Raw genomic sequence first — 24,717 nt, 5'->3', positions numbered from 1 at the left:
ATGTTTGATAAATAGAGTGTGTGTGAGCTAAGAGAACTTTGTAATACTTTGTGTCTTGAGATTGAATAGAAGAAAACTTAATTATTTACTTATTGATGTTCATTATGTTTGATACACAGATTGAATTCCGCACAATCTACGTATTCGTGATCTAGTTGGTATCTATCCTTACGAGACACCTTTGGATCTATAAGTGGTATCAGAGGTATTGCCTTTGTTTGAGTGGGTTTTAGATCACTTTTGGACATTTTGACGTTGTTATCTCTATTCTACCCACTTTTCAAGCTTATTTTCGTAAGATATGGGGTTTGGGAGTGATAGAGAGGAAAAAAGAGGGTGATGGTGGGGAGGGAGACGACTTGGTGGGAGATGTTAGGGTCTGGAGTAAAAATGGAATATGATAAATTAGTATTGGGTTATGTGTAAAGATCTGGGTGGGTGGATCGCTCAGTGGATGACCCAAGGATTTTTTTCTAGGGGAGCGAATTTTTTAAAGAATTTTAGACACCTAGGTATATAATATTTTTATAGTTCGTAGCGAGTTAGGTCGGGTTGGGTCATGTTAAAAAAAGATAATCAAACTAAAATTCATATAATCAACAAAAACACATCAAACGTCAATACAAACATATTTTTATGCCCCACGGGTTTTTTTATTCATTTGGATATTTGGGGTCCTTATAGAGTCATTAGTCGAGAAGGAGCTACGTATTTTTTTAACTGGTGGTGTGGATGATTTTTCGAGAACAATTTGGTGCTACATGTTAAAAAATGGGGATATTGGCCTCTAATAATCCCTACTATACGTCGTTGGTCATTGGTAGTCTCACTTTTTCTTATTCCCTCTGACAGTCCCGCCTTTCAACTATTTTTCCTCCACCGGTCCTCAGTTAAAAAAACTTAACGGAGTTAAGTTTTTTTCCGAGTTACAAACTGACGTATTAGGGCTTTGATTAGAACGAGGATACGAGTCGAGTTATACAAAACTTGCCTGAAATTGTGCTACAAACAACAAAAACGGTGCTTCAATTTGGGTGTTTAAACTTCCAATTAACAAAAATCAAATCGTTTGGAGCACCGTTTCGAGGTAAGTTTTACATTAATAGACTCATATTCTCGTTCTGATCAAAAGCCTAAAACGTCAGCTTGTAATTCTGAAAAAAAAACTTAACTCCGTTAAGTTGTTTTAACAGAGGACCAGTGAAGAAAAAATAGTTGAAAGTGTTAAATGGAAAGGATTGTCAAAGGCGAATTCTAGTCATCATTCCTCAATCAAAGATTTGCCAGCCATTTTCCAGCCTGTTTTCCAGCACCAACCAGTAAATGTGTTTCCTTGTATAGATCTTTGTTTCTCGTATAAATAGGCCTCTTGTTTTCTTTGTATAATGCAACAATCAATACAATTTTTTCTCTGATAAAGTCAAGAGAAAGGTGTGACAGTCAGGGGGGGATAAAAAAAGGTGCGACTGTTAATGACCAATTATGTCTAATAGGGATTATTAGAGGCCAATATCCCTAAAAATGAAATTAAGGTCTTTGAAAATATAGTTATTAGTTTTTACAATCTTTCACAAATATAATTCAGTAAAAACAATTTAAAACTTTTAAAAGTGATAATGGAACTAAATTTATAAACAATCAAATGAATATGTTTTGTAATTCTAAAGGTATTCTTCATTAAACTTCATATTCTTATACACCACAACACGCAGGATTTAGAAAGTTAGATTAGATTTAACAAAATTAGTTGAAATTTAATAATAAAATGTTAGGAATTGAAGATGTACCATAGTGTTTGTAGCAAGTGAACGACTCCACATCTAAAGTCACTCAATCACTTCGTAATTGAGATGAGACGGTTAATTATACTTGAATGAGTGTGCCTATTGGCACACTAAAGTGCCTATTGGCACACCAAACCCTAGCAAAAGTTAGGGTTTATCTACGCTGCGTATTGGTCAATACGCAGCCTATAAGGTAAACCCTAGACGCTGCGTATTGACCAATACGCAGCGTAGATAAACCATAGATCTCAGTGCCTGATTACCAATCATTGCACAGAAAACAAGGTCCCTATACGCTGCGTATTGACCAATACGCAGCGTATACAAAACTGATGCTCATTTGGGGTCATTTTGGTAGGTTTGAAGTGTCAAATTTTTGCCAGGTTTCTATACGCTGCGTATTGACCAATACGCAGCGTATATAAACTTGGTAAAATTTGACACTTCATACCTGGAAACATTTTGTGTCAATTTCAGAAACATAAGGGACCATTATTGTAAATCCTGGAAACATCAGGGACCATTTATCTAAATTATCAAACATCAGGGACCATTTTTGTAATTTTATGAAACTTCAGGGACCATTTTTGTAATTTTATGAAACTTCAGGGACCATTTTTATAAAAAATGAAACACCAGGGACCAAAGTGTAAATATATATAAAATCAGAATAAAAGGGGGTCTTCTTTAAAGAACCGGCCCTTAGCATGAATCGAACTCGTGACCTTTCATTTAGAACCGTAACGCCTTAACCAGTTTATCCTCCGTTCCGGAGCTGTTAGAACATGGAACTTAATTCTTATATGCAGTGACTAATAATACGCTGCGTATTGACCTATACGCAGCGTATACTGACAGTTAGTATACGCTGCGTATTGGTCAATACGCAGCGTATAAAGCCTTCTGAACTTTAAATTCACACAGAACCTGTTATGTTCCAGAGACACTCGTTAGAACATGGAACTTAATTCTTATATTTTTTTTATTATTTAGTCGACGTCGTCCGTAAGGCGCGTACGGGCCTAACGAGCGTCGAAACTAAGCCCGTCGTTAAACGGACTTAGTTTCGACGCTCGTTAGGCCCGTACGCGCCTTACGGACGACGTCGACTAAATAATATTTTTTTTATTATTTAGTCGACGTCGTCCGTAAGGCGCGTACGGGCCTAACGAGCGTCGAAACTAAGCCCGTCGTTGCCCGTTAGGCCCGTACGCGCCTTACGGATGATAAATTTACAAAAATGGTCCCTGAGGTTTGATGTGTTTACAAAATTGGTCCCTGAGGTTTGATGAATTTACAAAAATGGTCCCTGGTGTTTCCAGGATTTACACAAATGGTCCCTGGTCAATTTCTGAAACACAAGGGACCATTTTTGTAAATCCTGGAAACACCAGGGACCTTTTTGTAAATTCATCAAACCTCAGGGACCAATTTTGTAAACACATCAAACCTCAGGGACCATTTTTGTAAATTTATCATCCGTAAGGCGCGTACGGGCCTAACGGGCAACGACGGACTTAGTTTCGACGCTCGTTAGGCCCGTACGCGCCTTACGGACGACGTCGACTAAATAATATTTTTTTTATTATTTAGTCGACGTCGTCCGTAAGGCGCGTACGGGCCTAACGAGCGTCGAAACTAAGTCCGTCGTTAAAATTTTAACGACGGGCTTAGTTTCGACGCTCGTTAGGCCCGTACGCGCCTTACGGACGACGTCGACTAAATAATATTTTTTTTTATTATTTAGTCGACGTCATCCGTAAGGCGCGTACGGGCCTAACGAGCGTCGAAACTAAGTCCGTCGTTGCCCGTTAGGCCCGTACGCGCCTTACGGATGATAAATTTACAAAAATGGTCCCTGAGGTTTGATGAATTTACAAAAATGGTCCCTGGTGTTTCCAGGATTTAATAAAATGGTCCCTTGTGTTTCAGAAATTGACCAGGGACCATTTTTGTAAATCCTGGAAACACCAGGGACCATTTTTGTAAATTCATCAAACCTCAGGGACTAATTTTGTAAACACATCAAACCTCAGGGACCATTTTTGTAAATTTATCATCCGTAAGGCGCGTACGGGCCTAACGGGCAACGACGGGCTTAGTTTCGACGCTCGTTAGGCCCGTACGCGCCTTACGGACGACGTCGACTAAATAATATTTTTTTTATTATTTAGTCGACGTCGTCCGTAAGGCGCGTACGGGCCTAACGAGCGTCGAAACTAAGCCCGTCGTTAAACGGACTTAGTTTCGACGGTCGTTAGGCCCGTACGCGCCTTACGGACGACGTCGACTAAATAATATTTTTTTTTATTATTTAGTCGACGTCGTCCGTAAGGCGCGTACGGGCCTAACGAGCGTCGAAACTAAGTCCGTCGTTGCCCGTTAGGCCCGTACGCGCCTTACGGATGATAAATTTACAAAAATGGTCCCTGAGGTTTGATGTGTTTACAAAAATGGTCCCTGGTGTTTCCAGGATTTAATAAAATGGTCCCTTGTGTTTCAGAAATTGACCAGGGACCATTTTTGTAAATCCTGGAAACACCAGGGACCATTTTTGTAAATTCATCAAACCTCAGGGACTAATTTTGTAAACACATCAAACCTCAGGGACCATTTTTGTAAATTTATCATCCGTAAGGCGCGTACGGGCCTAACGGGCAACGACGGACTTAGTTTCGACGCTCGTTAGGCCCGTACGCGCCATACGGACGACGTCGACTAAATAATATTTTTTTTATTATTTAGTCGACGTCGTCCGTAAGGCGCGCACGGGCCTAACGAGCGTCGAAACTAAGCCCGTCGTTAAACGGACTTAGTTTCGACGCTCGTTAGGCCCGTACGCGCCTTACGGACGACGTCGACTAAATAATATTTTTTTTATTATTTAGTCGACGTCGTCCGTAAGGCGCGTACGGAACGGGCTTAGTTTCGACGCTCGTTAGGCCCGTACGCGCCTTACGGAGGACGTCGACTAAATAATAAAAAAAAAATATTATTTAGTCGACGTCGTCCGTAAGGCGCGTACGGGCCTAACGAGCGTCGAAACTAAGTCCGTCTTATATGTAGTAACTGCGTACAGGCTGAGTGTCTCTGGAATATAACAGGTTCGTGTGAATTTAAAGTTCAGAAGGCTTTATACGCTGCGTATTGACCAATACGCAGCATATACAAAACTGATGCACATTTGGGGTCATTTTGGTAGGTTTGAAGTGTCAAATTTTTGCCAGGTTTCTATACGCTGCGTATTGGCCAATACGCAGCGTATATAAACTTAGTAAAATTTGACACTTCATACCTGAAAACATTTTGTGTCAATTTCTGAAACATAAGGGACCATTATTGTAAATCCTGGAAACATCAGGGACCATTTATCTAAATTATCAAACATTAGGGACCATTTTTGTAATTTCATGAAACTTCAGGGACCATTTTTATAAAAAATGAAACACCAGGGACCAAAGTGTAAATATATATAAAATCAATATAAAAAGGGGGTCTTCTTTAAAGAACCGGCCCTTAACATGTATCGAACTCGTGACCTATCATTTAGAACCGTAACGCCTTAACCAGTTTATCCTCCGTTCCGGAGCTGTTAGAACATGGAACTTAATTCTTATATGTAGTAACTCCTAATACGCTGCGTATTGACCTATACGCACCGTATACTGACACTTCGTATACGCTGCGTATTGGTCAATACGCAGCGTATAAAGCCTTCTGAACTTTAAATTCACACAGAACCTGTTATATTCCAGAGACACTCGTTAGGCCTGTACGCAGTTACTACATATAAGACAGACTTAGTTTCGACGCTCGTTAGGCCCGTACGCGCCTTACGGACGACGTCGACTAAATAATATTTTTTTTATTATTTAGTCGACGTCGTCCGTAAGGCGCGTACGGACCTAACGGGCGTCGAAACTTTTAACGACGGACTTAGTTTCGACGCCCGTTAGGCCCGTACGCGCCTTACGTACGACGTCGACTAAATAATATTTTTTTTCTTATTTAGTCGACGTCGTCCGTAAGGCGCGTACGGGCCTAACGGGCGTCGAAACTAAGCCCGTCGTTAAAATTTTAACGACGGGCTTAGTTTCGACGCTCGTTAGGCCCGTACGCGCCTTACGGACGACGTCGACTAAATAATATTTTTTTTATTATTTAGTCGACGTCATCCGTAAGGCGCGTACGGGCCTAAAGGGCAACGACGGACTTAGTTTCGACGCTCGTTAGGCCCGTACGCGCCTTACGGACGACGTCGACTAAATAATATTATTTAGTCGACGTCGTCCGTAAGGCGCGTACGGGCCTAACGAGCGTCGAAACTAAGCCCGTCGTTAAAATTTTAACGACGGGCTTAGTTTCGACGCTCGTTAGGCCCGTACGCGCCTTACGGACGACGTCGACTAAATAATATTTTTTTTATTATTTAGTCGACGTCATCCGTAAGGCGCGTACGGGCCTAACGGGCAACGACGGACTTAGTTTCGACGCTCGTTAGGCCCGTACGCGCCTTACGGACGACGTCGACTAAATAATATTTTTTTTATTATTTAGTCGACGTCATCCGTAAGGCGCGTACGGGCCTAACGGGCAACGACGGACTTAGTTTCGACGCTCGTTAGGCCCGTACGCGCCTTACGGACGACGTCGACTAAATAATATTTTTTTTATTATTTAGTCGACGTCGTCCGTAAGGCGCGTACGGGCCTAACGGGCAACGACGGACCTAGTTTCGACGCTCGTTAGGCCCGTACGCGCCTTACGGACGACGTCGACTAAATAATATTTTTTTTATTATTTAGTCGACGTCGTCCGTAAGGCGCGTACGGGCCTAACGAGCGTCGAAACTAAGTCCGTAACGACAAAACACTTTAAATAACCTGCCAGAATTTTTTATAACCTGCCTGAATTTCAAAATATAACATTTCAAAATATGTGAAACTGTTTACACCGAAGTTTGATATATACATAACAAAATACATTACAAAGTTTGTACATACATAACAAAATGATAAAATACTACTGCTGCTGCTCCTGATGCTGCTGCTGCTGCTCCTGATGCTGCTGCTGCTGCCGCTGATGCTGATCCCAGTCCGCATCCGCAATGAAGGGTAGTGGAGGTAACCCGTCATGCTGTCGCTGCTGCTGCAGCGCCGCAGCCACCCACTCTAACAAATAATTGTTTCTCTCAACGTTTCGAAGCAGCCGCTCATGTGACGGGTCAGGACCGGGCATAACATGGCGTGGGAACTGGGGCGCCCCGGGTGGTCCACGCGGCTGTGGTGGCCGCGGAAGAACGGCGGCCGGGTCATGCGGCTCCGGCGGCTCCGGATCCCGCGGGGGATAAATCAGAGGGAACTCTTCTGGCAGTTCCTTAAGCTGGTATTGCGTGCCGTCCAGATTCTTTAACCGCTTCCCGCATGGAAAGTCTTTGGTAATATGCATCCCGTTTATTGTGTTCATCCCCATCCGCTTTGGCTGTGCCGCCGGGCCTACACGGCCGCGGTCGTTCTCCGGATGATAGCCCAACGAATGGGCTATCTTGGTCACGTAAGCGCCGCCGAATAGCATTCCGCGCTCCTGTCGATGATGCGCGGAGGCGAAATACTGCGCCAACCCGTAGGCGAGAGCGCACGGCCTCTTGTATAAGAGGCAATACAAAAAGAATAAGTCACCACTCGTACACCACTCCCGGCTTTTGTTTCGAGCAGTGATCGAAGTGGAAATCATCTTGTGCAAATACCTGCATAAATGGAAACCAGTCAGTAAATAATAATCAGACGACATCGATTAAATGGAAACCGTAAGTCGCGTAGGTCCCTAACGGGCATTTAAACGGCTGCAAACGCAGCCGCAAACGGCAGCGATTTCGCTGCCGTTTGCGGCTGCGTTTGCAGTCGTAAACGAGCGTTTAAACGGCTGCAAACGCAGCCGCACACGGCTGCGTTTTCGCTGCCGTCTGCGGCGGCATTTGCAGCCGTAACCGGGCGTTTAAAGGGCTGCAAACGCAGCCCCAAACGGCTGCGAAATCGCTGCCCTTTGGGGCTGTGTTTGCAGCCGTTTAAACGCCGGTTTACGGCTGCAAACGCAGCCCCAAACGGCTGTCGGTTTAGACGTCGTTCAAACGCCGGTTACGGTTCGACTTCGACTAAAAAATTAAAAAAAAAATATGTTTAAAAAAAAATCCTGTTTAAAAAGAAATTTGGTTTAAACGGTCCTTGGAGTTTCAAAAATTGACACAAATGGTCCCTTTTTTGATATATTTACACTTTGGTCCCTGAAGTTTCAATTTTTTACAAAAATGGTCCCCGATGTTTCAAAAATTGACACAAGTGGTCCCTAACGAGCGTCGAAACTAAGTTCGTCGTTAAAATATAAAACGACGAACTTAGTTTCGACGCTCGTTAGAGACCTACGGGCCTTACGGTTCGACTTCGACTAAATAATAAAAAAATATATATTTTAACGACGAACTTAGTTTCGACGCTCGAACGGACCTACGCGCTTTACGAGCGTCAAAACTAAGATCGTCGTTAAATTATACTTTTTTTATTATTTAGTCGAAGTCGATCCGTAAGGCGCGTAGGTCCGTAACGAGCGTCGAAACTAAGTTCGTCGTTAAAATATAAAACGACGAACTTAGTTTCGACGTTCGTTAGGGACCTACGCGCCTTACGGTTCGACTTCGACTAAATAATAAAAAAAAATATATATATTTTAACGACGAACTTAGTTTCGACGCTCGTTAGGACCGTACGCGCCTTACGAGCGTCAAAACTATGATCGTCGTCGTTAAATTATATTTTTTTATTATTTAGTCGAAGTCGAACCGTAAGTCGCGTAGGTCCCTAGCTATATTTTGTTGGATGTGAAAGTGGCATAGAAGCCTTTTTGCGTTCGGGAATACTTTAGAACACGCGTTTATTAGGGCAAGCTCCCTATCCGTGACTATCACACGCGGCATCATACATTTATGCAATATTGACTTGATCCGCTCAAGCACCCACACGTAGTTACCCCTTCGTTCTTTACAAATAACGGCATGTGCGATACAAAAAGACTTCCCAGTCGACGTCATACCCACAACCTGGACAAATGGCATGTTGTAGAGGTTTGTTTTGTAGGTCGCGTCGATCAACATCACGTGCGGGAATGCACGCCACATAGTGATTGAATAAGGATGAACAAAGAAAATCTCTGTTACGACATCTGTTTTGGGATCTTGTCGGGTGTCGTAAATGAATCGGCGGTCATGCAGCAGGCTTTCCAGTGCCTGAATAGGATTCTTTCCGTCCATTATTGTCGCTCTAATTTTTTGTACCGCATTTTGCACGTCTTTCTGAACGTGCAGGCTGTCGGGGAACTGCTTTCTTAGGGTTTGAAATATGATACGTGGCTCCATGTTTTGAGCAGTTAGCTGCTCCACTAGCTTGTATTCGGCTTTAGTAAATCTTCGCACAAAAGCGTGGCCCAACAGACTCGTCGTAGGTTCGTGGTTATGGTTCGCACAGTCCACTTTTAACTCCCACGTGTCGTTCATCACGTCCCGGATGGCGAGTAATGAAAATGGGCAGCCGATTTTTTTGCTACCAGCTTTCCTAACTGTTGCTTTACTACGGTGTTCACCACTACGGTCGCACACAAGCCATACCATCCCAGTAGTACCGCCAATATTTTTTGATCGGCGGGTAACAATTACGTAACCATTATCCTTTCCCGTTTCTTGTACCCAATTCTTCAAATCAGTTAGAGACATGAAACGCTAAAAAAAGTTACGTTAATAATAATATAATCGAAACTTCAGGGACCATTTGTGTCAAAAAGACATTAATAATAATAATAACAATAATAATAATAATAATAATAATAATAATAATAATAATAATAATAATAATATAATCGAAACTCATACTTCAGGTACTAATATGGTTATTATTGAAACTATTTTAACAGAATGATTTAACAAGGTTAACTTTCATATAAAGATTTCATCTTTAAACACTAACTCAGTTAGCATACTTAACTGAACAGTATAGGGACCATTTGTGTCAATTTTTGAAACTTCAGGGACTATTTTTGTCAATTTTCGAAACTTCAGGGACCATTTTTGTCAATTTTCGAAAGTTCAGGGACCATTTTTGTCAATTTTCAAAAGTTCAGGGACCATTTTTGCAATTTTCGAAAGTTCAGGGACCATTTTTGTCAATTTTCAAAAGTTCAGGGACCATTTTTGCAATTTTCGAAAGTTCAGGGACCATTTTTGTCAATTTTCAAAACTTCAGGGACCATTTTTGTCAATTTTCAAAACTTTAGGGACTGTTTTGTCAATTTTTTAAAACTTCAGGGACTATTTTCGTAAAATTTGAAACTTCAGGGACTTTATATTGTTTTTGGCACTTAACTGGACTAACTGAGTTCTCTAACTCAGTTAGTGGTCCCTTGTATTAAATGCTAACCTAGTTAGGATATAACTATGATTTAACTAACTAAGTTAGGTTTAAACTAACCATTTTGTTAATTAGACTAACTAGATTATTATTATAAAAAGAATACAATTTTTAATAATAATAATAATAATTATAATTATAATATTTTTAACAACAACAATAATAATAATAATAATAATAATAATAATAATAATAATAATAATAATAATAATAATAATAATAATAATAATAATTACAATTATAATTATAATTAAAGTATTTAACAATAATAACAATAACAATAATTATTATAATTATATTATTTTTAACAATAATAATAATAATAATAATAATAATAATAATAATAATAACAATTATAATTATAATAATAATAACAATAATTATTTTAATGTGATACCTCATTTACTTGAAATGGATTGCCCGGGGTAGATGGTTCATAAAGTGATGTGTTACGGGACTCATAACCATATCCACCATGTTCTTCGTATCCACCGTATCCAACTTCATCCCTAGATCTATCGTATACACTGTAACCACCTTCACCCCCGTATCCACTGTAACCACCGTCACCCCCATATCTATCGTATCCACCGTAGCCCCCATATCCACTGTAACCACCTTCACCCCCGTATCCACCATCACCACCGTATCCACTGTAACTTCCGTATCCACCTTCATCCCCGTATACCCCATAACCCGGATACGATTGCTGCGACGGGTAATATGGTTCATCAACAGGTGCATTCTCAACACCGTATCCACTTTGTTGCACGTACGGAGATTCATACCCGTATCCGTAATCTGGACACACTTGATGCGCCGGGTAATTTGGTTCATCAACAGGTGGAGTGGGAGTCTTGTTCAAGTCTGGCAACTGTGTTTCTTGATTAACAGGGACTCCAGACACAACCTCCTCCTCCTCATTGGCAGCATTTGATCCCCATGTGTCGTTAGAATAACGATTACCGAAATAATTATCCTTCCAAAATGATGACATTTTAACAAGGTTGAACCAAAAACTAACAATTTACTGAAGAAGAAGATGAAAAGGAAAGCAAAGTATATGTCGGGTGATGGGTAACAGATATGAATGGAGGGATAAATAGACTTTCATCTGGCATGTCAATACGCAGCGTATTGATCCCTACTCACCGTATTACTTTATTCACGTGCCCTGGACAACATCGTATCAGGTCAAATCAGTCTATCAATACGATGCGTATTGATCAATACGCACCCTATGTAAGACTGATTTGACATGGTACTAGGTTTGACTGTCTGGTCGTCCACCTACCACTTATATACGCTGCGTATTGACCAATACGCAGCGTATTTAGGTAACCCTATACGCTGCGTATTGACCAATACGCAGCGTATGCAAACCTTAATTGTGCAGATAGCCTGACTTGGTGTGTAGATAGTGAGAGTCTACTTGAATAGGATGATTATTAAGTCATCGTATGCATGAGATTGACGATAGACATGCATGGCCGATATGCATGCAACTCATTTAAATATTAAATATTTTTTTATATTTTGAATATCGTATTGATAGGAGTCAGAATTGTTTTTAATTTCAAATTAGTTAGCTTCCATCCCACGTTATATAAACTTATAAATAGAGTAGTAACTTGTGATCTTTGAGTTTTTCATTCAAGTTATAAACCCTGCGTGTTGTTTATTTTGCTTTCATTATCCGATTGTACCCAAAACTTCATATCAGATCTTGAAGAAATAACTCCATGTCTGCAGACTCTCCGGTCATGAGCCCATGGCTCGACAGTGAATCACAAGATACCCCCATCCCCATACCTTACTCTTTCAACCAGAAACTAATGTTTGTCATAATAATGATGCTTTTCATCGTCATGTGCTTATCGTTCCTCTTCAAGGACACCCGACATCCTAACCGCCACAACCGGCCCACCAATATCGTCTACATCATCAACGACAATAGACCACTCGCTTCCTGCTCGAGTGGGCTCAACGCATCAATATTAAAGTCACTCCCATTATTTGTTTACTCGACTGAAACCAAAACCAATGCGGATGTTGTGGATTGTGCTGTCTGTTTGTCGGAGTTTGAAAACGGTGACAATTGTCGGGTTTTACCGAATTGTAAACATTGTTTTCATATTGGGTGTATTGACATGTGGTTTTATAACCATTCAACTTGCCCACTTTGCCGGTTACCAGTTGAACCAAAGTCTGCACCTGAGCCCGGTTCAAGTGCTTCATCTATCGAAACGACGTCAGAGGAGGATAGGAGGGAACGAGTTGATGTTATAATAGATGTGCCTGTTAACGAGTCAGTGACGGGGCCAAGTTGAAGAAATTAAAATTTTGGATGGATTAGAAAAAGTAGTACTTGTTGAAGAATATTATTGTTTTAATATCACAATGGATCCAATATGTGGAGGCTGTACAATTTTTGCACATGAAATAACATATGTTTTTGTTATAAAATCTTATTTGACTGTATTCACTATTGTATACTTCTGAGTTCTTTTTATCAGTGTTACTTATCGAAAATGATGATTCGGCATCACATAGGGGGGTCGGGGCGCCGCGTTGTGTCCCAAAGACCACGCGTGAACTAGCGTGATACACCGCCGCCGCCAAAGACCATCATGCAGCATGAACTTGATAACTCGTGGTGGTGATAACGCGTGAAGATTTCTTCCCAAACATCCCTGCTTCCTTCTCCTTCACATGATATCATGGGTGTGGTGAGTGATGGGCACCCCCACTAAAATCCATAACTAGTGATGGAACCAAGTTCAATGCGTGGTGGAACATGATTGAGTGTGGTGAGTGATGGAAAGTGGAGCGCCCTGACCCCCTTAGTGTGAAGCACGTATTACGTATATATAAACGCATGACAATGACTATCTAATACTAAAACATGAATATAAGATAAGTTGTGTGTATGAATCGGTCACTCGCTATTACATGCGGATATGTAATGGTATAGAATGTTAGATAGAGTATGTGTGACACTTGATTTGATTTTGAAATATGATCCGGATAATGTTTTAAGCCCCCGTTGGAAATTTGGTGAATGGATATTTAATATATTTATAATTTAATGAAATTATAAATATTAATTAGAATATTCTTGTGGTAAATAAAAGAGAAACTCTTGAGTAGAGCTTCTTGATGACATTTAATTAGTTTTATTAGAGTTTTTAAATCTCTAATTAAGTGACTAATTAAGTGAAACCTTTCACTAATCCTTAAGTCTTGTACAAATAGTAGGCTATGTGCTTCTTTTGTTATAACAAGAATATGCTATTGCTTGATACATGAAGAATACTTGAAGACCAACTAGAGAGATGAGTACTCTCTTGTAGGTCCCGGTTTTGACTCCGAATCGATTGCTTAACGACACGTTCGACGTGCGGAATCCGTGAACGTGTGTGACCGAAACACACGAAACGTAATATAAACGTGATTCTTTGATAGATATGAAAAATACAAAGAACCGTGAATCACCTTTTGCCTTTCTCTCTCTACTTTCTCTCTCTAACTTCTCTCTCTAAGCACCAAGCTCCAAATCTCTCAAATGGCAAAAGTCTTAAATCTAAACCCTAAGGCATCTATTTATAGGCACAAGGAATAAGGGATTTCCCCTTATTTACAAGAATGCCACCTTGCCCTTTTTCCTAAATATTACAATATAAACTCTAGAATTCTTCATTTTCTGCTACGCTTCTGATTGACGAAGGCGATAGACATTCTGCACTAACAGACTCCCCCTTGGATATTGCCGCAGTCAATCCGTAGTCAAACTCGTAGCGACTTGTCTTTCTCTTCCTCTTTGAGTCTTCTTGTAGGTTTGATATCATCAGCAACCAAAGACTCCTCTTGCTCGAACAGAATCCCCGTGGATCTGTCTTCGGGCTTTAGTTGCTCCCCCTCTCGATCAGACTCCTTTTCTTTAGGCTCCCCCTTTCGTCAAGCTTCCGTGCTTTTGGGATCGACACCTGGTTTTCGGGATACAAGCTCCTTCAGGATAGTTTCCTGGCTCCTTGAATGCACGCTTCCGTTTACGTTGAGCTCGTTTTCAGACTCCCCTTTAGACTCGGCTATCGGGATCGTAGTCTGGAACACCATCTGCAAATCTTATACATTCATAAGTAACAGCATTATGAACATCCAGGATTGATGACCTGGCTTTCTCAACATATGCTAGAATAATTTTATAGTGATAGCATTTTCAGTTGTTCAGGAACCGTAACCTGACACTTTTAAACATTTTCACTTCAACTTCCCCTATCAACAAACTATATAGATTTGGGAGATATAGCAACCAAAATCGAACACTGACTCTATTACAAAAGATTTTAACAATCTAAGCATCCAAATCCCTCACAGTAAATCATCCAAGTCCAATTTAATGACCTTAAAGATATCACAAACTGTTTTTGCTTTTAAAAATTTCAAGTTTCAAATTAATGAACTTGTTTTATTTTCAGAAACACATTCAGCATACTTAGATTTTGAAACTCAGCATTCAGACATCGATTGTCGAAAATAAAGCGAAATCAAAATCTTTTTGTAGTTTTCTGAAACATAAAGCAATACAGAAATATTTACAGACAATATTTTTGTTTGAGTTTGTGTCCGAGGATCATATCAGTTTATGACAAATCACTAGCACCGTTGAGCTTTTAAACACTTTAAGTTCTAAACGATTCACTTAGATTGTCAGTATATTGATCCACTTAAATTTTCTCACAAAGTTCAATCGAATCGAGATACGGATTAGTGTTTTAATGACTTAAACTTATTCGCGTGTACCACCTCAGAATATACTCCCGTATCCAGATCCCAATATTCAGTCTTACAGGTGAATATACCACAGATGATATCTGTAAGGGGTTAGATGCGAAACCGTGAGAGCTCAGGTCAGAACTTCCGTTCAGCGGAGAGATGACGGTTCGACTTTCGGTGTGTCCCCTTTAGAGGATCTTTTTTTACAACAGCAATGATTATCAATTTTATTGTTTCATCATTTTTGCTGAGGGCGGCGCTATGTTTCAAGCAATGCGAAAAGTATTATACGGGGACTAGGCCATTTCTTCCGCAAAATCAGAAGTCCCGGGATAATACCCCAGATATCACTGAGTATAAAGACCTAGTATCTCAGAAAGAGGGACCTTTCAAACAAGATTTCGGGGGTTACCCATATATCCGAGAGATGTTCCCCACGAGATAAGCAAATTATTGATATTTAGGTTTATATCTCGAAAACAATTTACTAAGCGTGTAAAAATCTACTGGCATATCATCAGTGAGACCGTTTTTCACATTAAAACATTCCATTTCTTTAGCGTACTGTGATTGTCTACTGATGTACTATCATTTCCTCTTTTCACACAAAACTCAATTTTTGAATTTTATCATGTTTTTGGCTTTTTCAGATTTTCTAATGTTTTTGTATTTTCTGACAATTTCTTACTCCCCCTAAAATGCAAAACCATTTAAAGAAAATTTGACAAACCGATGTAGATAGCTTTGTCTCGCCATCCATTTTCTGCTTTTTGTGCACTGAATTGCAGAAATCATAACGTACCCCCATGATTTACAACCCATTGATTTTCGACAGTTTGAAAACCGTTTTTCAATCTTGTGAAAGTAATCATGTTTGTTCCGCCGTGAGGGTTTCGGCATATTCAAGTAATATATTTTTTTTAAATTTTGATTTTTGACAAATTTCAAACAAACATATTTTTTATTTTTCAAATTTTTGACAAAATAAAAACATATTTTTGGTTTTTTTAAATTTTTCAATTTTTAGGGTTTTTTGAAATACTGTTTATTTATGTACAGAAACTGATAAGCTCCCTGTTCAACCAAACCAGGGTTCAGCAGCCTCTTCCTGTGCCAGGCTGCTCATCAATTCTCTTCCTTGACAATCAAACTTCATGAGCACCTGCACATTTACAAAAACTCAATTACTTGAACAATTTAGCCCAGGTCTGTTGGACCTTAGGCATTTCAACACAATATTCATTCAATGATGGAAAGTCTTTGTCATCTCGTACAAATACTTTTTCATCTTTGATTTCAACTTTTTTATCATTCTCAGAAGTCACTTATTTCTTAACCACCCAGTTCTGTCCTTTTGAGGCACTTCTTTTGTAAAATCGTGATTCATTTTGATTATTTTGACTTTGAACAGCAACTTTTGGTTTCCAAAATTGATTTGGCTTTGTCATATCAACTGATGTTTGCCAACTTTGTGTTGTTCTGAATCTGGGTGTGTGAGAATTCTGGGTATGTCCTGAATCAGACCTAGTCTGTTTTGGTTTCCAAGTTTGATTCGAAGCAAACTTGTTTGTGTTGTACCTCCAAGTTTGTTTCGAATCAAATCTGGTAGACTTTTGTCTCACATCCTCAGACTTCTGTTTTTCAACATCAACATGCTTTGTGTTTGGACACTTGCGTGCAACATGTCCAATTTGATCACATTTAAAACAAGTTTTCTTTGAAACATCCTTAGCCTGTTGTTGTGTCTTTTTCTGAGCATAGAACTCTTCATTAGACTGTCGTCTACATTGAAGTTCTTCCTCTTCTTTCAAACTTTTTCCGTGAACGAAATTCGTCTTTTGCTGAAAATTTGGTTTTTCATTTTGTTTCCAATTTTTATTCTTTTTATAACCTAAACCAGCCTTCATATTCTTCTTTTTGAAACCAGGCTTGTTATAAAAAGTTTTCTTGCTCTTCCCAGCAAATTTTGAAATTTCTGATTTTTCAATTTCAACCATCTTAAAAACTTTATCAATCTTTTCTGAAATCACATTTTGAATCGGGAATACAATATCTAAGAATAATTTGTCCGATCCAATCATGGTATAAACCAATCCTTTTGAATCATCATTCACAACTTTCTCAGATTTTGACTGTTTAAGATAGCCATCATGAAAATTTCCCTCATTTTCATCATGTGATTCAGACTTACCTTTGGTTGACTCATCTTTCAAAACGCTTTCAACAACCTTACTTACCACCTCTGAATCATCAGCTTCATCAGATTTGGTGTAAGTCATATCGATACTTTCAGGTAATTGGTCAACTATGTTCAGACCTTTTGCCACCTTTTCCTCATCATAAAAAGTATAATTGTTTCTCAATGGTGGAGGTACCTGATGAAATTCTGAACCAATACCTTTTCTAATCTTATCAATATCTTTGTCATCTGGTGTGATGTTGAAAATGCCTTCGAGAATGTACGAAGAGTTATGATAACTTTGAAGTTTAGTAAAAACCTTTTCTTTTTCAGCCAGAACTTGTTTAAGATTAGCAATTTCATCAACACATTTGTTTAATTCAAGTTGCATTTCTTTAAACTTTCTCTCATACATTTCTTTAATGACTAAAGTTTCAGACAATCTTTGGTCAACACATTTGACTTAGCTCTTCAAAGTATCATAAGCCTCTTGTACTCTCTGACTTGGACACTTCAAAGCACCATACTCTTTTTGAAAATCTTGGAATTTATTTTCTTTTTCAACACAACCAACACATTTTGCTTCTCTCTCTACTTTCTCTCTCTAACTTCTCTCTCTAAGCACCAAGCTCCAAATCTCTCAAATGGCAAAAGTCTTAAATCTAAACCCTAAGGCATCTATTTATAGGCACAAGGAATAATGGATTTCCCCTTATTTACAAGAATTCCACCTTACCCTTTTTCCTAAATATTACAATATAAACTCTAGAATTCTTCATTTTCTGCTACGGTTCTGATTGACGAAGGCGATAGACATTCTGCACTAACATCTCTACTTGTTTTCCACCACATGAGTTCAAACACTACAATTACCGGATGTAACCTTGGGCCCGTGAGCCATCTCCGGCAGTACAGACTGCTTCGGCTGTTGTACCCTGGGAGACAGACGCGTTGTCTTTAGTAGAGGCGCGAAATCTGTTTTAAGGGAAGCGTGTTGAACACGTGCATCAACCAAAATCGTCAACGTTTTAGTGTGCTCTTTGTTGCAGTCAAGGAGTATTTTCAATACTCAATATGATTAATACTCGAGTCAAGGATGCTATCAAGTGCGCGTGAAGGACCCATCAGAGATGCCGCTTGAATCAAGATTGGTATATATAATTATATTTTATATTCTTTTTATTTAGTTATTGCAACCGGTTTTGTACTATGATATTTCCTACGAATAACGAGAGTATCGTTATTATATATTTTGTAATTATATTTTACAAAAGGTGAACCTAATTCCTACAAACTTAAAATAGATTTCGTGAGATTGTTGCTACAATCTTAAAATCTTATTTATAAGGATTTTTGGTTCACAAAAGGATTTATAATATATATATATATATTTAAAGATTATGATCTTATAAATATTTTTTTTGGGAAATATGTATGTAGTACAACTTGTTGTGTTTGGATTTTTTGAGATTGAGATACAATCTTAATCCTATACCTTGGTACAAAACGAAGAGTTTTGGTTCCAACGTTTGGTTTTGAAACGATTTTGAGAATCGTTAATTTTTCTAACTATTGTGTTAGATCGGGTTTATTAGTGTAAACCATACGTTTTTTATAAACGTTAAATTCTCTAACATGCGTGTTAGACCGGAAATCATTAGTGTACACCATACGTTTTTTGTAAACGTTAAATTCTCTAACATGTGTGTTAGACCGGAAATTATTGGTGTAAACCATACGTTTTTTTGTAAACGTTAAATTCTCTTAAGTAGAGTTTTTTATGTCTTTAAATAAGAGTTTTATGTTACTTGATTAGAGTTTTATGTCTCTAATTAAGTCTCTATTTAAAGTAGACTTTTCATCCACCCATGGATTGATATGAACAATTAAGTCTTATAATGATTTTTGTAATCATTTGTCTTCTAACATGTGCGTTAGAAACGTTCATGAAACGCGTTAGTTTGGAAGCAATTTTTAATTGTTTAGTTTCTAACGTGTGTATTAGAAATGACTTATTTATTTGAACCATATATGTGCTTTTAGCAAGTCGAATTAACATTTTGTGAAAATGTTAATATTTCTAACGTGCGCGTTAGAATTTCTTTCATATTAACATGATTGTTAAAATAGTTAAAATACAAATGCTTTGAACTGTTTTATGTAAACATTTTATACAAGTAATTTGTTGTAGCATTGATTTTAATGCTTTGTATGATTTAGAAATAAAAGGTCATACATTGAAGTTGATGTTTGATTGGCTTCAATAATTAAATCACCAAAAAGTGATGGTGTAGTTGTGTGGGATTTATCACCAACTTTAATTTGTGATTTCTAAATCCATTTGAGTGAAATTTTAACTATTAATTAAACTCTTCATATGGTGAAACTCTTGAGTAGAGTTTTAATGATGACATTTGATGAGTTTTATTAGAGTTTAAGTCTATAATTATTGAGACTCTTAATTCTTCATATGGTGAAACTCTTGAGTAGAGTTTTAATGATTACATTTGATGAGTTTTATTAGAGTTTAAGTCTATAATTATTGAGACTCTTAAATCTTCATATGGTGAAACTCTTGAGTAGAGTTTTATTGATGACATTTGATGAGTTTTAATGATGATATTAATGCTTTAATTTGGTCATGTTTTCTATATATGAAATTAATTAAATTTTCTAACACGTGTGTTAGAAAATGTGTATCACGAATACGAGGTTAGAGATTGTTCATAATGAACAGAAATGTTTTATGTAAACATTTAATTGTCTCTATGTGCATTAAAAATGGTGAGAAATGGTTTATTTTATAAACTATATCTTCAGAAAACGTTTTATGTAAACGTTCAATTCTATAATGTGCTTGTTATAACATTTTTTTCTAACATGCGTGTAAGAAAATGTTTAGTACATGTGTAGAGTCACACCCCCAAAATCCACATGCGGAGTATCACCGCTTGGAGGCGTGACTGACCAGGATCAAGCCACCAATCATATTGAACATAGCATATAAATAAACGCAAACCTAAACACAATATAATTGGTGTCCAAACAAAACATAGTTTAAGTTGTAAGCGGAAGCATAATGTTTAAAACCAAAGTATAAGTTCAAAAGTATGACAAATGTTTAACATGGCATATGACTATCCATGTCCCACAACGTCCACGCCTCCTCGTGCAAGCTCCAAAAGTACCTATTGACCTGCAAGGCATGTAACGACAAGTCAACAACAAAGTTGAGCGAGTTCACAGTTGGTTGTTTAGTTTTAGCAGTTTGCTTTGAAATCATAAGTTGTTTCGTGTACCACGAGTTAACCAGTTCTTTTGTTTCCCAAACCATAACCATAATCAGTAGGGGGCTTCCCCTGTGAACCACTACACCGTACCATATCGACTACTAACGAAATATAAGTTGTGCCCTACATCAGTGTCTATCATCACTGACAGTTTGCCATGTCCATTAGTACACGCCCGTTCGAACGACACGGTGTGAGGTTTGTTAAACCTAATAGCGCTATTAACTAATGACCCGCTCGCCATCGGCCTCGGCGATTAAGTCGATATAAAGATGAGGGACTTCATGATAGAGTTTTGTCTAGTAAGTTAAGGTTGTTGTCCTACCCAAGGAGGACGAACGTACGTAGTTCTACCCAAGGAGAATACGCAGGATATATAGTGGCATCCTATCCAAGGAGGATGGCCGTACATATTCTACCCAAGGAGAATATGTAGTTTTCCGTTTTAGTTTTTAACCCATTCCCAACCCTTGGAAATCCCATGCCTTGTAGAAAGTGTGAACTCACCTCGGTTTGCTCGGTAAGATTATTACTCGCTCACAAATAATTCAATCCAATCCTATGGTGTTTATACATACATAATCAGTTGATAATCACATAGTTCAGGTAACAATCATGATCATAACGTATATGCAAGTAACAACTAACACATAGCATATAACAGTTGTACAAGCTCATGCAAGTCATGCTTATCACTAACACCAGTTAACTAACCCAGTTAACCCGTAACAGACCTAACAGAGTTACTGTGCATGTTTAACCCTTGACGAAACGCCCTGTTTCGTCATACTTCCCTTTTGACGAAACTCCCTGTTTCGTCATGCATCCCATCGGCGAAACGCACACATTTCGTCGTGATTACCTCCAGCGAAACACACCCGTTTCGTCCTCATCAGCGTTTCGTCGGAAGGCATCTTTACGTTGTGTTATCAGTTACACACAGGAACCCTAATCATTCTGAACAGCCGTTTTACACCAATCTCGAACAACCAGTTATCATCTAACGTTGTGATCACAAATCCTTATATAGAATCATACAATCAGAATCAAGCATTCAATCAATATACACGGTTCCAATACTTAACATCCGACCGACATGAACAACGAACCCACTCGCATACAATCACAAGTATCAGATTCAGTTTCATAAGTTAACAATGGAGCATCAGTTACTTACTATTTCTTAATACTTTATTTAATCGCATCAAATAAGTTTATCCGATTCACCATCTACGAATATCATCTAAATCATACAATATACGTATCGACATACAAGATCATCAGTTAACAAATAAACGAAATCAAACGGCTAAATCATAACATCATGGAAATCAAGTGCACCAACAATTAAATTAAACCCTAGCAACGATCTAATCATAAGAAAAAGGGTATACTAACCGATTAAGACACGAGACTAGCAAAGGTTTCAGGAGAGCTAGAGGCTGCCGTCGCACAGGAGAGGGAGAGAGAGAGACCTTAGGGTTTAGAGATTGATAACTGATAAGTTTTTACGTAACCCTAAGTCATTATACATTCATATACACGGGTTGGGCCCTTAATGGGCTTCGGCGAAACAGTGGGCTGGCGAAACGCCTGTTTCGTCAAGATAAGGATGGCGAAACACTCCTATGTTTCGTCGAAGTGGTTGATGGCGAAACTCCTTGTTTCGTCGGGTATAGTTCCTAATCTCAAACAGTTTACAAGTTCATGTAACCAAACACTTTAATCACATTGAATAGATAACATATCAAACAAACATCTCCACATATAATCCAACGTGTACAATTACAAGGCAACAAGTCGTGAAAGTAAACAACTAAACAATTAATCGTGCAATTAACGTGAAGATGGAATCTTGGAAACTCGAGTTGTCACATTATCCCCAACTTGAAAGAAATTTCGTCCCGAAATTTAGCATGCGGTTACTGAGGAAACTAGTTGTGTTGTGTTGTTTACTGGTTTTCCTGGGGTGTCACATCATCCCCCTGTTGGTTTGGAATTTCGTCCTGAAATTCCGCAGTAGCTTCAGCCTCAGTAGTAGTTGCATTGTTGCCGAACAACTGGGGATACTTGAGTTTCATTTGGTCTTCTCGTTCCCAGGTGAACTCTGGGCCACGACGGGAGTTCCAACGAACTCGAACAAGAGGTATTCTGGTGTGCTTGAGAACTTTCACATCTCGGTCAGTAATCTCTACTGGTTTCTCGACGAATCGCAACTGGTCGTCTATAGTCAGCTCCTTAAAAGGAACTATGAGGGTCTCATCTGACAGACACTTTTCAAATTTGACACGTGAAATATGTTGTGAACTCCACTGAGTTCTGTTGGTAGGTTCAGTTTGTAGGCCACTTTGCCTATTTTCTCTATGATTTCGAACGGTCCGATGTAACGTGGATTGAGTTTGCCTCGTTTGCCAAAACGAACTACACCTTTCCACGGTGAGACTTTGAGTAGCACTCGATCCCCAACCTGGAACTCGAGTGGTTTCCTGCGCTTATCAGCGTAGCTTTTCTGACGGTCACGATCTGCCGCCATACGTTGTCGTATCTGTGCAATCCTTTCCGTTGTGTCTACTACAAGTTCTGGACCCGTGATCTGACTATCACCCACCTCTGCCCAACAAAGAGGTGATCGGAATTTACGCCTGTACAATGCCTCAAACGGAGCGGCTTGAATACTGGTGTGATAGCTGTTATTATACGAAAACTCCACTAACGGGAGATGTTTTTCCCAGCCGTTACCAAAATCAATCACACATGCCCTAAGCATGTCTTCAAGGGTTTGAATGGTGCGTTCAGACTGCCCATCCGTCTGTGTATGATAAGCGGTGCTCATGTCTAAACGTGAGCCAAAGGACTTGTGAATTGCTTGCCACAGTTCAGAAGTAAAACGCGCATCACGATCGGAAATAATAGAGGTTGGCACCACGTGCCTCGAAACCACTTCCTTTAAGTAAACGTCTGCTAGAGTAGAAAACTTGTATGTTTCTTTGATAGCCAAGAAGTGTGCGGACTTAGTCAATCGATCCACTATCACCCAAATGGTGTCGTTTCCGCGTTGAGATCTTGGCAGGCCAGTAACGAAATCCATGGAAATTTGCTCCCATTTCCATTGTGGTATCTTTGGTTGTTGAAGTAGGCCTGATGGTTTCTGGTATTCAGTCTTGACTCTCGCACAAGTTAAACATTTGCCAATGTAGGTTGCTATGTGGGCCTTCATGCTAGGCCACCAGTATGTGGTCTTTAAGTCGTGGTACATCTTATCCGAACCAGGATGTACCGAGTAGCGAGACTTATGCGCTTCATCCATCACTAGCTCGCGTAAGTTTCCATAAAGTGGGACCCAAATACGCCCTGTTACATAGTAAGCGCCATCTTCTCTTTGTTCTAACCGTTTCCTTGATCCGCGTAGGGCCTCAGCCCTGACGTTTTCTGGTTTCAATGCTTCAACCTGAGCTTCTCGTATCTGGGTGGGAAGGCTAGATTGGATGGTGAGTTGTAACGCACGCACGCGTTTAGGTGTAGTCTCCTTTCGATTGAGGGCATCGGCCACCACATTGGCTTTGCCCGGATGGTACTTGATCGCGCATTCGTAATCATTCAGTAACTCGACCCATCGACGTTGACGCATGTTTAATTCCTTATGTTGGAATATATGCTCGAGACTCCTGTGATCGGTGTAAATGGTGCACTTGGTACCGTACAGGTAATGTCTCCATAACTTAAGCGCAAAAACAACAGCTCCCAGCTCCAAATTGTGTGTAGTGTAGTTTCTTTCGTGAACTTTAAGTTGGCGTGAGGCGTACGCAATGACTTTATCCCGTTGCATCAACACACAACCAAGACCCTGAATTGACGGGTCACAATAAACCACGAAATCGTTTGTGCCCTCTGGCAATGAGAGAATAGGTGCGCTACAAAGTCTATCCTTTAAGTGCTGAAATGCTGATTCCTGTGCATTACCCCACGATAGGTGATGCCTTTCTGTGTTAGTGCAGTGAGAGGTTGCGCAATCCTGGAGAAATCCTTGATGAACCTTCTGTAGTAACCTGCCAAACCCAAGAATTGGCGAATTTCCGTTGGTGTGCGAGGTGCAGGCCAATTCTTGATTGAGTCTACCTTGGATGGATCAACATGAATCCCATCCTTGTTTACCACGTGGCCTAGAAAGTGGACCTCGCGAAGCCAAAAGTCGCATTTTGAAAACTTAGCGTACAATTGTTCTGTTCGAAGAAGTTCTA

The 24,717-nt window shown here is 39.4% G+C and overlaps 2 protein-coding genes across 2 annotated transcripts; one reads left to right on the top strand and one right to left on the bottom strand.

The window, feature by feature from the left end:
• Window positions 1-6,806: 6,806 nt before the first annotated feature.
• LOC118490540 lies at window positions 6,807-11,453 on the bottom strand. The gene is made up of 4 exons (XM_035988235.1): window positions 10,632-11,453; window positions 8,695-9,549; window positions 7,635-7,888; window positions 6,807-7,530 (listed from the first exon to the last, which is right to left on the bottom strand). Exons 1-4 carry the CDS (start codon window positions 11,229-11,231, stop codon window positions 6,807-6,809), a joined length of 2,433 nt encoding a protein of 810 aa, XP_035844128.1. The 5' UTR covers window positions 11,232-11,453.
• A 467-nt stretch (window positions 11,454-11,920) lies between these two features.
• On the top strand, window positions 11,921-12,663 carry LOC110928161 (RING-H2 finger protein ATL2). Its single transcript, XM_022171331.2, has one exon. The coding sequence runs from the start codon at window positions 11,977-11,979 to the stop codon at window positions 12,562-12,564; it is 588 nt and encodes a 195-aa protein (XP_022027023.1). The 5' UTR covers window positions 11,921-11,976; the 3' UTR covers window positions 12,565-12,663.
• Window positions 12,664-24,717: the final 12,054 nt, after the last annotated feature.

The sequence above is a fragment of the Helianthus annuus genome, chromosome 3, assembly GCF_002127325.2.
Source record: "Helianthus annuus cultivar XRQ/B chromosome 3, HanXRQr2.0-SUNRISE, whole genome shotgun sequence".
Taxonomy (NCBI): domain Eukaryota; kingdom Viridiplantae; phylum Streptophyta; class Magnoliopsida; order Asterales; family Asteraceae; genus Helianthus; species Helianthus annuus.
The sequence above is the reverse complement of the archived record's forward strand: the minus strand, read 5'-3'. Positions and strand labels throughout refer to the sequence as shown.